Below are 15,540 nucleotides of genomic sequence, written 5' to 3'. Positions count from 1 at the left end.
GTTAGGCAGTTATTATTCAGTCCTTGTTTATAATTCAGACGCGATGTGGCCATTCGGCTTATCATTCAAAATGTCATCCTCAGTTCAATTCGACCTACTTCTCTGTCTTGTGAAACGATGGTCTCCTGGGAAGCTAAAGCTCCACAGTTCATACCGTAGAGGAGGTTAGTGTAAGCTACAGCTCTCAGTTCATACGTAGCGGAGATCAGAGTAAACTAGACCTCTCAGTTCATGCTGCAGCGGAGGTCAGTGTAAGCCACAGCTCACAGTTCAAACCGTAGCGGAGGTCAGTGTTAGCTACAGCTCTCAGTTCAAACCGCAGCGGAGGTCAGTGAAAGCTACAGCTCTCAGTTCATACCGTAGCGGAGATCATTGTAAGCTACATCTCGGGTCGAAAATGGCTGCTATGTGCGACAAGATGTCCAAGGGATTTTCATTTAAATGTGTACAGGCTATTAATGATTTGTCTATACTGTCGGCATATACCAGATGCCCTCATCATATGCTGAAACGAAATAACAATATGATATTAAATGCAATTCTTTGGATAGAAGGACGTAACAAGAGGATCTTTTCACAGTGTATGCCTTTCTGCTTATTATTATGTGAATCAATATTCACATTAATCATTATTATTATTGTAAACTTCCTCTGGTTTATTCTGTATAATAGATGCGTATGTGATACCTAAAATCATCTCAAATTAGCACACGTCATGTAATTCGTTTTATTTAGCAACGCATTTTTGTTTTCAGAAGACAGTGTGGTCGAATTATAGTCTACATACAAGAACCCCTTTGACTAGAACGTGTACACTGCCTGATAACCACAGATTACAATGTCCATTGTGATAAGCGGTAGTGTGTGTCTATCCCCGAGCCGCCAGCCTCTCCCCCGACAATACCTATCCCTCACCCTCATGGCCGATAACAGTCCCCGTGCTAGATAAAGGTGTTATTGTTCTAAACCTCAGTGGGTTAAAAAGTGCAAGCTGTAAACTCCATTCCCCAATTCCGTTTGTTATATTTGATTAGTCATTATCGTTATGCGACAATAATAATATTGTTTATGCTCTGTATTTCATATGCAATAATTATAATTATCCCTCTCAAGGCGAGGTTGCAACACACTGTCCGTCATAGGCAATAATCACAATTATCCCTCTCCATGCCATATAGCGACACAATGTCCGTCATAGGCAATAATCATAATTATCCCTCTCCATACCATATACACACTGTCCGTCATAGGCAATAATCATAATTATCCCTCTCCATACCATATACACACTGTCCGTCATAGGCAATAATCATAATTATCCCTCTCCATACCATATACACACTGTCCGTCATAGGCAATAATCACTATTATCCCTCTCCATACCATATACACACTGTCCGTCATAGGCAGTAATCACAATTATTCCTCTCCATGTGAGGTAGACACACTGTCCGTCATAGGCGATAATCACCAGTGCCTGACTGAGTGGGTTAGACTCGATTAGGTTCTGGTTCACCGGTGCCTGACTGAGTGGGTTAGACTAAATTAGGTCCTGGTTCACCGATGACTGTCTGGGTGGGTAAGACTCGATTAGCTCCTGGTTCACCGGTGACTGACTGGGTGGGTTAGACTAAATTAGGTCCTGGTTCACCGGTGACTGACTGAGTGGGTTTAGACTAAATAAGGTCCTGGTTTACCGGTGACTGACTGAGTGGGTTAGACTCAATGAAATCCTGGTTCCCCCGGTGACTGACTGAGTGGGTTAGACTCAAATAGGTGTTTGTCAGTGTTGTGAAACATTTTAGGAATTCGACACGAATTGTCTAAGGGGAAGAGGGTTATTAGGACAGGAGCGTTTACGGCTTGTGGTTTTAGGGCAAATAGTGTCAGTAAATGGAACATTGATTTGTCGCCGTCTAGTAAACGCGGCTTTTATTGGGGAGGTGATTCGGTGGAGCCCTATGACTTTTATATCACCTCATATATATTTGTCAATCATGCTTATTTGTCTGTTGATTTGTTTTAAGTTTCAGGACAGGTGTGTCCGTCAGGATGGATTAAAAGGAAAGGAGACCCTAATTGCTATTTCATCTCTCCCAAATCCAAGAAGAGTACCTGGAAGAAAGCCAGAGCGTATTGTCAGAAAGCTAAAGGAGATCTATTGAAATTGGACAGCCCGCAACTAAAGGTGACTGATAAAGCGTCATTTGTTAATAAAGTAAATGTTAAATTGATTCATCGGGTTCGTTGGTTTGCTTTCATTATAAATCCAGACGTCTGTTACTTATTTATTTATTTGACCTGTGTTTTACACCGTTCTCAGGAATATTTCACTTATACAACGGCTGCCAGTATTATAGTGGGGGAACCGGGTAAAGTTCAGGGAAACCCTCGACCATCCGCAGGTTACTGACAGACCTTCCCATGTATGGCCGGAGAAGAAACCAGCGTGAGCTAGACTTGAACTCACAGCGACCGCAATGGCGAGAGGCTCCTGAGTCATTGCACCGTGCTGACACGCAAACTACTTGGTTGGCTCCTCGAGGCATCTGTTGTACATACATCTACATTTGTCACTGAATCAAACTCAAACACTTAAAGGATCTTTCCCTGATACAGCTATATAAATACATATAATACTGGGATTTTAGTTTCGTGAAGTTGGAAGTGGAGATTAGTGCACAAGATAAACTAAAATCAATGCTCGCTTTCATAACTGATGAAAGGCGAATACACAGTGTCCACATCACAGTGAGCACAAAAGCAAAATCAATGGACGCTTTGAAAACATGATAACACGGAAAAAAAGATTCCAGTCCGAAAAAGAATACTTGAGTTTATCTGAAATTGTTCTCATAGGTTTGTAGTCTGTTTACTCCAGCTGAAATGACATTCCAGTCTCTGAAAAGAAAAGTCATTGACAGACACGAATCATTACGTGCCCTTTTTTTGCAGACATGGCTATATGCCCAAATAAGCAGACGTATCAAAGCGGACAAAAGCAATACGCATTGGTGGGTTGGGCTCTCTCGTGCTAATACAACATTGCCGTGGAAATGGCCAGATGGCACGGCTATCGACAAAACACTCAGGTGAGTCATGTGATAATAGAAGGTCCCAGTGAAAAAAAGGAATGAAAATGCATAATGTGTTTCTGTTATTGCTTTCTTTTAACTTTGTTTATAAATTTTTAAGCTCTGATCCTATAGCTATTTAAACTTAAATGAAAAATTTTCCTGAATTTGTTTATTTAAAGGACTTGCAATTACAAGATATTGGCCTAGCAAAATAGTGGTTTATGAGCTATAATATAATGTAACGTTTTTGTATTGATACAAAAATCATCTGTATTTTTTTTAATCTCTAAACTGTATGGTAAAGAATTTGCTATTTGTATCAACTTTTGACTGGTGAAGCTTTCATGATTTTGGCAAGAGGCATCCACAAGGCATAATCCTTATCACGCGTTAATTTTTGTTCAGCTTCGCACTTCACAATTTTCTGTGCACTTGCTCTTTGCTTCTGCGCTAGTACACTATGCTCACTGAGATATAATGAAAATGTTAACCAGATGAGATGTATTCTATAGAATCCGTATTTCTTGTTAACTCAATCAAGATGAATGGCCAGCTGACCGGCACATCAGAGTAATTGTCCTATGTCAATTTGGTCGTGTGTCTTTGGCAATTAGAACCTTTTATCACGGAACATTCTTGTTCGAGTTTTCTTCCAAAACATGAAGCACTATAGTGCTATACTTGTACGTACCCCATACATTACCCACACAATTTATTCCCGAGCCATATACCCGTGGATTTTTAGTCAGTGTGCTCCATCTATCCAGGCTAGGTGTTCCTCCATTTTATATCACATAGTTTATGGAGACCAGGGGAACCCAACAATGCTGGAATCTTCGTCAAGATGGAAAACTGTGCATCTTTTGCGAATGACATTGCCAAAGGCCTGGGGTTAAATGATGTTATCTGCACCATGAGTTATTCCTTCATCTGTCAGACTAAAGCAGGTATGTGTTCTTAGTGACACAAACGCCGATCAGAGACACTGGTAGGTATTATAGACGGCAGAGGACAGGTACAGAGTAGAGGTCTAATAATTCTAAGTAGGAAGCAGAGTAGAGGCCTAATACTTCTAAATAGGAAGCAGAGTAGAGGTCTATTACTTCTAAGTAGGAAGCAGAGTAGAGGTCTACTACTTCTAAGAAGGAAGCGAACTTTAATGTCCAATATACTCGTTTGCATATAGTCAGGGAGGAACCTTTTGCTATCTGATTTCTTCATTCTTGCCATTTCTTTTATTTGCTAAGAAAATGAATCTATTTTTTCGGGATAACTAATGTGGAGAAGTATTGATAAGTCAGGGTTTTTTTCAACGTTTTCGTATGATATTGCGAGAAGCATGAAATAATGAGATCCGGTTTACTGGAAAGTGTGACGATGTTGATGGGAACATGAGAAATATGCAGTTTGGTGGAATAATTAATAATAAACTTGACCATCTGAAGGTATTGGAATCATTTTGCACAAAAAAGATATGAAGATCCAATTGGTATGACAGTTTTTGTGGTGTTTTAATTTTGTTACGACCCAAACTGTCTGTATTATACAGAGATGGCTTGTTCGAAATACACGACAGTTTAGCCGAACAAAAAAGTAACCAAAACCAGCAGATTTTATTTTACAACAGTTTGTTAGGTTTAACAAGAACAGATAACAAGACTTTTACAAATACTAAAGTACTTAAGTTTGACAAGAAAAGATTGCAGTATCTATACAAATACTAAAGTACTTACATGTACAACGGTGTCAAGTCCAAAAGGACGCATATATTCCACAATGCTTAAAAATGCACAGAGGCAATGTTCAAAAGAGGGAAAATCCACAGTATAACTGAGTGTATGACGAAATATACACAAAATTCCACAGACAGGGTCAGTGTACTAATAAGCACTGTGTACACAAGAGCACAAATTAAATATACAAGTTCAGACTGAACAAGTGCTCGGTGGAGATAGGATATAAAAAAGCCAGAGGCTATAAAGACACCAAAATTCAGCACAAAAGGTCTACTAAAGTAATACACAGCGAAAGCATCCAAAACTCTCAATAATTCTCCTTTTTTCTTCTTTGACCTGCTTTCAAAGGTCTTATATAGACTGGTGGAATTGTCTAGAATAAGAAAACTCCTGAACACTTGTTGTAAACAAACAGGCCCCGAACTGAGCGTATTCTGGAACATTCTAAGGCAGAGGCAGACAGCAGGCCCTGAACTCAGCATATGTAAACAGTGGTAAGCTAAATTTAGAAGCTGACGGCAGTTGTGCACATAACAATTTGCAACTCAGAATTGTGTAGCGCCCTTGTTTCATAATATGACCTGATATGCCTTTGTTCCCTAAAATATGGCTACTGCCGATAAAAGTGCATTTTACACCCATATCTGCACACAGAGCTCCTGCCAAACTCTGCATCCGCACTGACCCCTTGATTTGCGCAGCAAATGCACCTCACCGAATGGCGTCAGAGCAATGGAGAATGATTTAGTGCTTGTTAAGAGCTGAATGCTGGATGTGCACTAGCAGCAAGGAAGCCTCCCCTTATATCGTGTGTGCTTTTTTGAGTACTTCATGAGATACGTGACCTTGACATTGGTACAAATGACAGAGGCATTGTCCTCAGCGGCTTCTTGGCGTTATCAAGACGACCATGTGTTGCACTCTTACAGCCTATGGAGACCAGGAGAACCCAACGACAGTGGAAATAGGAAGGAAAACTGTGCTGAGATCAAGGTGGATGGGCAAGTGACGGGTTTGAATGACGAAATTTGTGCAGTCAGTTACACCTACATTTGTCAAACCCGAATAGGTTAGTGCATGACCCGGTGTTTGCCTTTCTTGGGACACTGAATGCGTACCAGGAAACTATCGTCCAGTAGCCCACATGTTGACTGGGGCTAAAATAACAATATGCCTGTTTCATCAATGGCATCTAACAATGGCGAATTATCAAGTTGGCAACGGGACTAGTAACAACAATTCTAGCTCTACAATTTTGTTTTTGTTTTCAGTCAAGACAGTCGTAAACAAACATGACTGGAGCGAAAATAAAACAAAGGGTTGAAATCTCACAAAGCAGGGGAGAGGGCACGGGACATTCTTGCTGGAATGCTATACATGTCGTACGGGTCGCCATTAAGTATCACAATAGGCAGTAAATCGGGCGCATAGGTGTTTGCTAAAATATATATAGCACAATAAGCAGGATTAAATTAAAGAAAGTAAAGATCACAGAGAGTTTTATAAATTAAAAACCTCTTATGTGAAATTAAAAGCCTCTTATGTCAAAAATTTACATTTTTGAAACTTGCGTTGCCCAATCGAAGTTTTCATTAAGGAGTAGACTCCAAAATACGTGATGAAAAAGGCGTTGTATGAGATCAGCATATATATCAACTGTGGAAATGAAAATATATGTGCAATGTATATTTATATAAACAAATGTATAAAAACCTGAATTTACAATTTTACTCAGGCCACAAACTGGTTTAATTTAACAATTTCGATAGATACTGTATTAGTGCGATAAGGAAGGCCATTACCATAAAATCCAAAAACAAATATCGTCAGCAAAGTGTCTAAACTGAAGAAAAGTAGAATGTGAAATCATTATTATATATTTAATATAATGTTAAAGTTAACAGAATAGTCTGTTTAATTCATGCTAGAATATGTTGTATTGCCGTAGCAGGTTATTGTGTTAAAAATAGCACACATATTCAATTCATTAAACACAAAGATTGCATTAGATTAACAGGATGTTATGTTGAATAGAGTATTATGTAATAATAACAGCATCACTCACATTTTCTGAGTGTATGGTAAGACGTTGTTGAACAAATGCATTCTTATACTCACATATATATCCCAATTAACCATGTTCCAGCCAATATTGATGTGTATAATTTCGCTTTCATGTGTTTCATTTTTATGGGCACACGTGAGCACATTTTGTGATGGTAGACTTCGTGTATATATGACGTTGTCGTTGGCACAGAGATCCCGGCTTATTGCGACACGGACACCATCCAAGGCTGGGACACTATTAACGGAATATGTTATAAATACATGGACTACCTGAGGACATGGGCAGATGCCAAGTGAGTACATCCACCACAAGACAAACTGTAAACGTGCATTTGACACACCCCAGATATCTATCTAGAGATAACAGAGTGGCCTTCTGGAAACTGAAAGCTCGCAGAGTTGAAAATCTTGTGCTTGTTTGATTACATTCTGTGGATAAAGCACAGTTGAATACGATGTCCGTTTATTCGCGAGTTCATTACGGCATAAAATATGGCAGCTGACAAATTGTAGTGATCAGGATCCCCTTAGGCCTCTTTAAACACTTTTAACTTAACATTTTAGGGCCAGTTGTGAAGGGGCCGGGGCACAACTTGTGTCGCCATCGGATACAAGTGTCCAACAGTTGGTCCAATCGTACGCCAAACAAAATAAGAGGGATGTGTGGATCAACGGCATTTCACAGCCAATCAAGGTACCAAGCACTTTTTCTTGCATCATTCTTCTTTTCACAGCGTGTATTAAATTGCTCAGGCAATTAAGGTGTTGTGAAAGTAAGAACTGGAAAGAAACAATTTATACATTTGGAGAAAGCTCTGAATGGAGCTATTCATTAATGTATTCGAATTGCAGAGCAAGGCTAAGGTAAGATGTATTTTCCTGGGCAGTTGGCAACCCTCTAGCAGGTAGCACATATATCTAGCTACAAAATGGCGTGTCGATGCTAGGGACGACACAACAATATGGAACAAATGGGACATGGGTGAAAAAAGTTATTTGAATAAGCTACCCTGAACAAACCCTTGTATTTTAGTGCCATGTAGCTCTTTTATTCCCTAGAACAAACCCAACTACCAATTTGTGTGGTCCAATTCCACGACAATCAGCAAAGCCTTCTGGGCCCCAAAGCAACCTAAAGTGGCGAAGTAAGTCTTTTTTTCACAATTCACGGCTGTAGTGTAAATTCTGTGTCTTTTACGTGAACAATCTTAAATGCTAGTGTATTAGAACTCTGTTTTAATATAGGTAAGTGCATCATTATAATGTAAAGTTGATCAGATCTTCCAGTATTCGTTTTGAAATCTAGCTGTATCATAACATAACCTACAAGCAAGATAACGTGTATTGATTTTGGGTTGCATATTGAAAAGGTTTGTATTATTTTGTTCCTCTATTGGATTCTTGCTCATCGCTATTCTGGAGAATTTTTTTCATTGTTTTGAGATTGGTTGTTACGTAGATAATGAACTGTTGCATACCATATTTGCCTCAGAGGTCAAGAGAACTCCACGTGTGTGAAGATACCAAGCACAGCTTCCAACGCTAACAACTGGCAAGCGGACCAGTGTGACAATGAGAACCAGTATGTCTGCTCCAAAGTGCCCGGTAAGTTATCCTAATGTAGGTGGGTTTGAGAATGCCGAGAATTCTCTGTTCAACTATGCAGTCCACTGTAGGATGAGAATGATGACACTGATACCTTGTTACAGTGTCAGGATTATAAACCATAGTTTTGTTAGCCGGCTATAGAAAAAGCCGCCAAACCGCTAAAACTTTATATGGTGTTTGACTATGGTCTGAATGTGTCGCCCTTTATCACATGACTTTATGGCCATATTGGATTGATATGAAAACCCTTGAAGAATCTTCTTCTCCAGACCCACCGAACCGACTGACTTCAAAATTGGCGCGTGTATCTATAGTTAACTGGCAATCAAATTTCTAAATATAAATCCTCTCCCTATGTAAATTCGGCTTGGGCTGAAAAATAAAAATAATGCAAAATTAGGTCAACTGTAAAAACTACACAATAAGATCGAACAAAAACATTTCTGGAACCTCACTTACCTCGGGATTATGAACTTGTGGTCTTTACGTAATCGCTAAAACAGTTTTCAAATTTTAACATGCGAGCTTTTTAATGAAACTTGGGTATGCTTTAGGGTATGCCTAAGAGAAAAGTCAGAATACGGGGTATACGGCCATTTTCGATTTCTTGAAATTTAGAAATTGTTTTAAACATCTTTTTCTCAACAAGTAATGAACCGATTGTTCTAAAATTTTATATCCGTGTAGACTGAGCCTAAGTACACAGAGCTTGAGAAAGGCATCGAAATTCGGTTACAACTTTAAAGCTCGCCATTGGTCCTGGTGTAGGCAGCCGATTGTCATTCTGCTTTTTCTGCTTTTCCCTCTGCTGTGTAGTTTTCATGCAAACGTTTTCAAAAAATTTCGAAAGTCTATCATCAATGTAACATGGTGGCTTCGTGCAAGACTCCAGTTTACCATGGGAACGGGCATGAAACTTGCAACAGTGTATTCTCTCTGTCCTTTGTTCTTGGTCATGAGGGGAAGATCAAAGCCACATAATACCTATGCTGGCTTATTACACTAGTCCCATTGTACGTGACACCTGGTAGTCTCGTTTTAAAATCCAGAACATCCTTTTCATTTGTTTACACCTTTGTTCCCCCTTTTCCCGTAGTTATATGATCGCTATCTTCGACAGCTGTATTTTCATTTGTGTTTTGTAAAAGCTGGATATGTCAGGCTTGAATACTGGAAAAATCATTGAAAATCACCTGTGTATCTTTCCCAGTCTTTCCTGTGGTTGCAGAGGAAAAAAAATGTAAAATCAGATATTTAAAAGCAAAGATGTTTTTCACTGAAGTATATAAGGAATTGAATACAACAATTGTTCTATTATATGTCGCACACTTGTGTTTTAATTCACTTCCTGTTAGGACCCTAGTACAAAACCCCAAAGCTAAATAATATGAAAACTGAAAAAAATTACATTAAATGCAGGTGGCTGTGCCCCAGGATGGACCCCATTCAGCCGGTGGTGTTACCAGTTCAACTACCAGGCTTTACTGTCATGGTCTCAGGCCAACAAGTATTGTCAGAAACAAGGGGCCATTCTTATGGAAATCACAACGTAAGTACAGAGCTGTAATACAGAACTAAGTACAAAGTTGTAGGCTGCAGTACTTTAACGGCGAAGACTCACCCTGCCACAAGCAGACACGGTTTGTGTACACTCGCCGAATTACGCCTTGTCATAATTATTAAGTATGACGTAAACTACATAATGCATACAAAGTTGTCACACGCATCACAAGTACACAACAACAATAAACTACGTGAATACACAGCATTTAATACACCACGTAATCACACAACGCAAGTGCATAGCTGTATTACACAACGTAAATAGACAACAGTAATTCACAACATAATTGCACAGTATTGCACAATGTAATTTCAAAGCTGAATAACACAGCCTAATTACAAAATAGTATTTCCAACGTAAATACACAACAGTAATACACAACGTAAGTACAAAGGTGTAACACAGAGTACTTACACAGTAGTAATAAATAACGTAAGTACAAAGCTGTAACACAGACTACTTATACAGTATAATACACAACGTAAGAAAACGGCTGTAATAACACCGTAAATGCACAGCTGTAATAACACCGTAAATACACAGCTGTAATGACAACGTAAATACACAACAGTAATACACAACGTAAGTACAAAGCTGTAACACAGAATACTTACACAGTAGTTATACATAACGTAAGTACAAAGCTGTAACACAGAGTACTTACACAGTATAATATACAACGTAAGTAAACGGCTGTAATAACAAAATAAATGCACAGCTGTAATAACAACGTAAATACACAGCTGTAATAACAACGTAAATACACAGCTGCAATAACAAAGTAAATATACAGCTGTAATAGCAACGTAAATACACAGCTGCGATAACAACGTAAATGCACAGCTGTAATAGCAACGTAAATACACAGCTGCAACAACAACGTAAATACACAGCTGTAATAACAACGCAAATACACTGCTGTAATTACAACGTAAATACACAGCTGCGATAACAACGTGAATACACAGCTGTAATAACAACGTAGATACACAGCTGCAACAACAACGTAAATACACAGCTGAAATAACAACGTAAATACACAACAGTTACACACAAAACAAAATAAACAGTTGTGATTTCACAATTCTGTTTTCATTCGTCTCTGCCCTAATCGGAAGTCTGCATAATAAACAAGTTAGAACTCGAAACTTCCTTATTTTATGTTGTTATTTCAGTAAAGACCAGCAGAACAATTTCTTGGTGCCGTTTTTGGACAATCTCCAACAGGGTGGAATTCCAAGCATATGGATTGGAATGTCAGGTGAAACCGTAACCATAGCTCATCTCGCAGGCTACTTTTATACATAATACCTGTGTCTGCTAAGATCTCACATTTAATATTGATGACGTACAACATACGTTCAGGTAATAAACTAGCGTTGGAGAATGGTAACATTTCCTGTGTTAATAGGTAAAGAGTGTTTGTGAACAGTGTTCCGTGAATTCACTTCAAGTTTCTTTCGATCTGTCAAACCTTTAAATGCACAGGTGAACTAAATTGGACCGGAGGGTCATAAAGATTCCTCAAGGAACTCAAATATATAGGCTTCATGCAGGGTTTAATTATTCAGTAAGAATTTCAGCCTCCACACTATGTTCTCCCTCTTCTTACCACGCATAATCGTCATTGTATGTATTGTATCTGACAGATGGCCCCAATAAGGCAGGAGCATTTCACTGGACTTCAGGAGCAAAGTTAGGTTACAAGAACTGGGCTAAAGCTTTCCCAAATGACACAGCCAACAAGCTGGACTGTGGTGTAATCTATACAGGTATTCACCATATCCAGTAGAGACAAGATTGGAAAGAAAGATGTTCGATATAATGAAGATGTGTCCAAAGAAGATAATGGACATTCGAACATGCATGGTGTTTATTAAATCTGGCAATTCGAACTTTTCTGTGCTTAAATATTTCAATAAAAACTTGTTCAACGAGTCGTGACATTTTCTTGACTATATTGTTTAAAACGAATTTCCGACTTTATGACTAGTTTTAGGAGGATCCAGTTTCCGGTAAACAATATACGATTTGTTTTGTTTGCTCGTTGAATTTGCATCGAACAATCTCAGTTAAGAGTTTGAACTGGTCGCTTGATGCGCGTCCTTCTATTTATGGCAGATGACGACAAAGGTCTGTGGTCGACCACACCTAACTGTCTGCAAGCAAAGGGTTTCTTGTGCCAAGCCAATGAGAATGACGTCATCTACCCAGTCTCCACACCTGCGCGTAAGTGAAACTTTTTCTCTCTTTATAGTTATATTTATAGGCGTGAACTCATCTTTGGTAACATTCGCTCGTCTTGTGTCTTTTCTAACCCATCCATTTCAATGAAACTATATTTTCTGAATCGACGTTGCCCTTCGGTGCATAATAAGATCTTCCTTTTAACAAGTTACCACGCCATTAACCAAAATTATCAAAACAGAAGAGCTATATACATCAACAAAACGTTTTTATTTTCAAGCCATTTCGTCACATTTGTGATGCCAAAAGACAATAGGAATATATATAATCCGTTTGATGGTACTTGTGATCGTCACGTCTCTTTGGTCCAAGTTAATACCTCGTCTTAAGTTAACTTAGACGATGAGTTAAGCTGTAGTGCTTTACAACATTTTGTATCAATGCGTGCTGGTGATGTACTACTGTCACCGATGGAAGGTTTACTGTATATAGCGGCAATGAGCTGTCTTTAATACACCAGAACAGCATTGATCTTGCTCACAAAGTACTGGTAAACAGTTCATTCACACAAATAAACGGAAAAATATGATGTTTTAAAGTATTATGACATTGAATGATTGTTGAGAAATACCATTTTGTTTTTTAATGGAAAGGTTGATATTTTCAGCAACCTTCACTTGTGATGACGGCTGGGATCTGAACGGACAGACATGCTACAAGTTTTACACCAAGCACGCGACATGGTTGGCGGCACAGATTGCGTGTCAACAGAACGGTGGTCGTCTAGCACGTGTACTGGATGGGGACACCCAGACATACATCAACAGTGTGTACTTTAAATCTTTACCTTTCGCTAAATATAGAAAACGCAGATAATATCTTGAAATTTGAAATAACTTGAAATATCTTGAAATAACATGAAATTTAATATTCCTGTAAATTTATCATTGTGTCACAAAACTCAATAGATTATATTGCCGGGATACGTAAAGCCATAATTACTTAATTTCGCACACTTCAGTAATTCATTTTTTTTTACAGCAAAGTCAAAATATGTACATTTTGTATGTGGATAAATGTGCTACTTATTTTCATTAGAAATCTGAGATTTCTCAGTCTGATTTTGTTACACGATATTTTAGAAAAAGTTAAACAGGACAGCTGGATAGGACTGAACGACAGACGTGCAAATGGGCAGTATTTGTTTGGTAGTGACACATCCGCAGTAAGTACCACGCTATACGCCACTAACCCGGGTCTGTTTAACAATCTTTTGTGTTTCAGAATGACTAAAAAATTTCACTACTGAAAGCGACCTCCGTGGTTCAGTTGGTTAGCGCGCTAGCTCAGCGTAATGACCCAGGAGCCTCTCACCAATGCGGTCGCTGTGAGTTCGCCCAGCTCATGCTGGCTTCCTCTCCGGCCGTACATGGGAAGGACTGTTATCAACCTGCGGATGGCCGTGGGTTTCCTCCGGGCGCTGCCTGGTTTCCTCCCACCATATTGCTGGCCACTGTCGGATAAGTGAAATATTCCTGAGTACGGCGTAAAACACCAATTAAATAAATAAATAAATAAATAAATAAATAAATCACTCTTGCAATTTTTTCAAGTAGTATTCAGTTTTTTCACTATTGCAGCCTATTCCGTACCGGTATTTTATAATCTTTTTCGTGATAGCACTTTTTCTCATTATTTCACTGTTGTTTTTTCACTACGCCTATTGCTCACTTCTGAAATTCAAGTTTTCTGAGAATCTTGTAGTGCTGGTGTAAAATTTTCCCTTTAATTAATGACAAATGCGTATGTACCACAAATCGTTTCTTCATCATCGTTATCGTTTTCATCGTTAAGTGTCGTCAAATCTGAGTCAGCAATCAAATTTAGATGATATATCGCCGGCGGTCCACTGTCGGTCGGCGCCGCGGCTGAAGTTGAGACATGTTCAGCTTTGCCGGTCAGCGCTGATGAATGATCGTCGTGAGAACACTTGAACAGCCGGTCCCGCCACACACAACCACCAGTCCCGCCCGAATCGACCGTCGGTCTCGCCACACTCAACTGCCGGCCATAACTTTCTCTATGAAAACCAGAAATTAAATGCTACTATAGTTTTGAATTGCCAAATGACTGTAAATACATGTTTGTATTTATATCGAAGTCTCATTAAGGTTTAACGTACACCGGGCGGACTATACTTCTCCGTATCAGGAATATATTTCATTGTGTTTAATTAATCCATGAAGTCACAATGAATTGGTTGTATATACCAAGTGATCCATATCAAAGATAATATACAGTTTCCTTCCGACTAACACCAAGTGATTTACATGCCCGGTAAACATGAATTCCATTTTCCTTCCGACTAACACCAACTGATTTACATGCCTGATAAACATAAATTTCATTTTCTTTCCGACTAACACCAACTGATTTACATGCCCGATAAACATAAATTCCATTTTCCTTCCGACTAACACCAACTGATTTACATGCCTGATAAACATAAATTCCATTTTCCTTCCGACTAACACCAACTGATTTACATGCCCGATAAACATGAATTCCATTTTCCTTCCGACTAACACCAACTGATTTACATGCCTGATAAACATAAATTCCATTTTCCTTCCGACTAACACCAACTGATTTACATGCCTGATAAACATAAATTCCATTTTCCTTCCGACTAACACCAACTGATTTACATGCCCGATAAACATGAATTCCATTTTCCTTCCGACTAACACCAACTGATTTACATGCCTGATAAACATGAATTCCATTTTCCTTCCGACTAACACCAACTGATTTACATGCCCGATAAACATAAATTCCATTTTCCTTCCGACTAACACATACTGATTTACATGCCTGATAAACATAAATTCCATTTTCCTTCCGACTAACACCAACTGATTTACATGCCCGATAAACATAAATTCCATTTTCCTTCCGACTAACACCAACTGATTTACATGCCTGATAAACATGAATTCCATTTTCCTTCCGACTAACACCAACTGATTTACATGCCCGATAAACATGAATTCCATTTTCCTTCCGACTAACACATACTGATTTACATGCCTGATAAACATAAATTCCATTTTCCTTCCGACTAACACCTACTGATTTACATGCCCGATAAACATAAATTACATTTTCCTTCCGACTAACACCAACTGATTTACATGCCCGATAAACATAAATTCCACTTTCCTTCCGACTCTCTCCAACTGGTTTACTTGCCCGATAAACATAAATTAGAAGCAATAAACACATTATTGGAATCTTACCT

At 38.8% G+C, this 15,540-nt stretch overlaps 1 protein-coding gene across 2 annotated transcripts in view; it reads left to right on the top strand.

Annotated features, from left to right (window-relative positions):
* The window catches only part of LOC135461996 (macrophage mannose receptor 1-like), a 46,856-nt gene that overhangs the window by 2,132 nt on the left and 29,184 nt on the right, over positions 1–15,540 (top strand). The window contains exons 2-14 of one of the 2 annotated variants that reach the window (XM_064739317.1): positions 2,028–2,188; positions 2,956–3,092; positions 5,743–5,882; positions 7,071–7,173; positions 7,445–7,574; positions 7,940–8,025; positions 8,373–8,485; positions 9,908–10,037; positions 11,228–11,313; positions 11,702–11,824; positions 12,174–12,281; positions 12,907–13,065; positions 13,382–13,464. In XM_064739317.1, coding sequence (XP_064595387.1) covers positions 2,028–2,188; positions 2,956–3,092; positions 5,743–5,882; positions 7,071–7,173; positions 7,445–7,574; positions 7,940–8,025; positions 8,373–8,485; positions 9,908–10,037; positions 11,228–11,313; positions 11,702–11,824; positions 12,174–12,281; positions 12,907–13,065; positions 13,382–13,464 — 1,559 coding nt within the window. Of the gene's footprint in view, positions 1–2,027; positions 2,189–2,955; positions 3,093–3,875; positions 4,025–5,742; positions 5,883–7,070; positions 7,174–7,444; positions 7,575–7,939; positions 8,026–8,372; positions 8,486–9,907; positions 10,038–11,227; positions 11,314–11,701; positions 11,825–12,173; positions 12,282–12,906; positions 13,066–13,381; positions 13,465–15,540 lie in introns of both variants that reach the window. The other variant, XM_064739316.1, reaches the window with a different exon arrangement.

This window comes from Liolophura sinensis, chromosome 1, assembly GCF_032854445.1.
Source record: "Liolophura sinensis isolate JHLJ2023 chromosome 1, CUHK_Ljap_v2, whole genome shotgun sequence".
NCBI lineage: Eukaryota > Metazoa > Mollusca > Polyplacophora > Chitonida > Chitonidae > Liolophura > Liolophura sinensis.
Note: the sequence above shows the minus strand (reverse complement) of the source record. Positions and strands in the feature narration are given on the sequence as shown.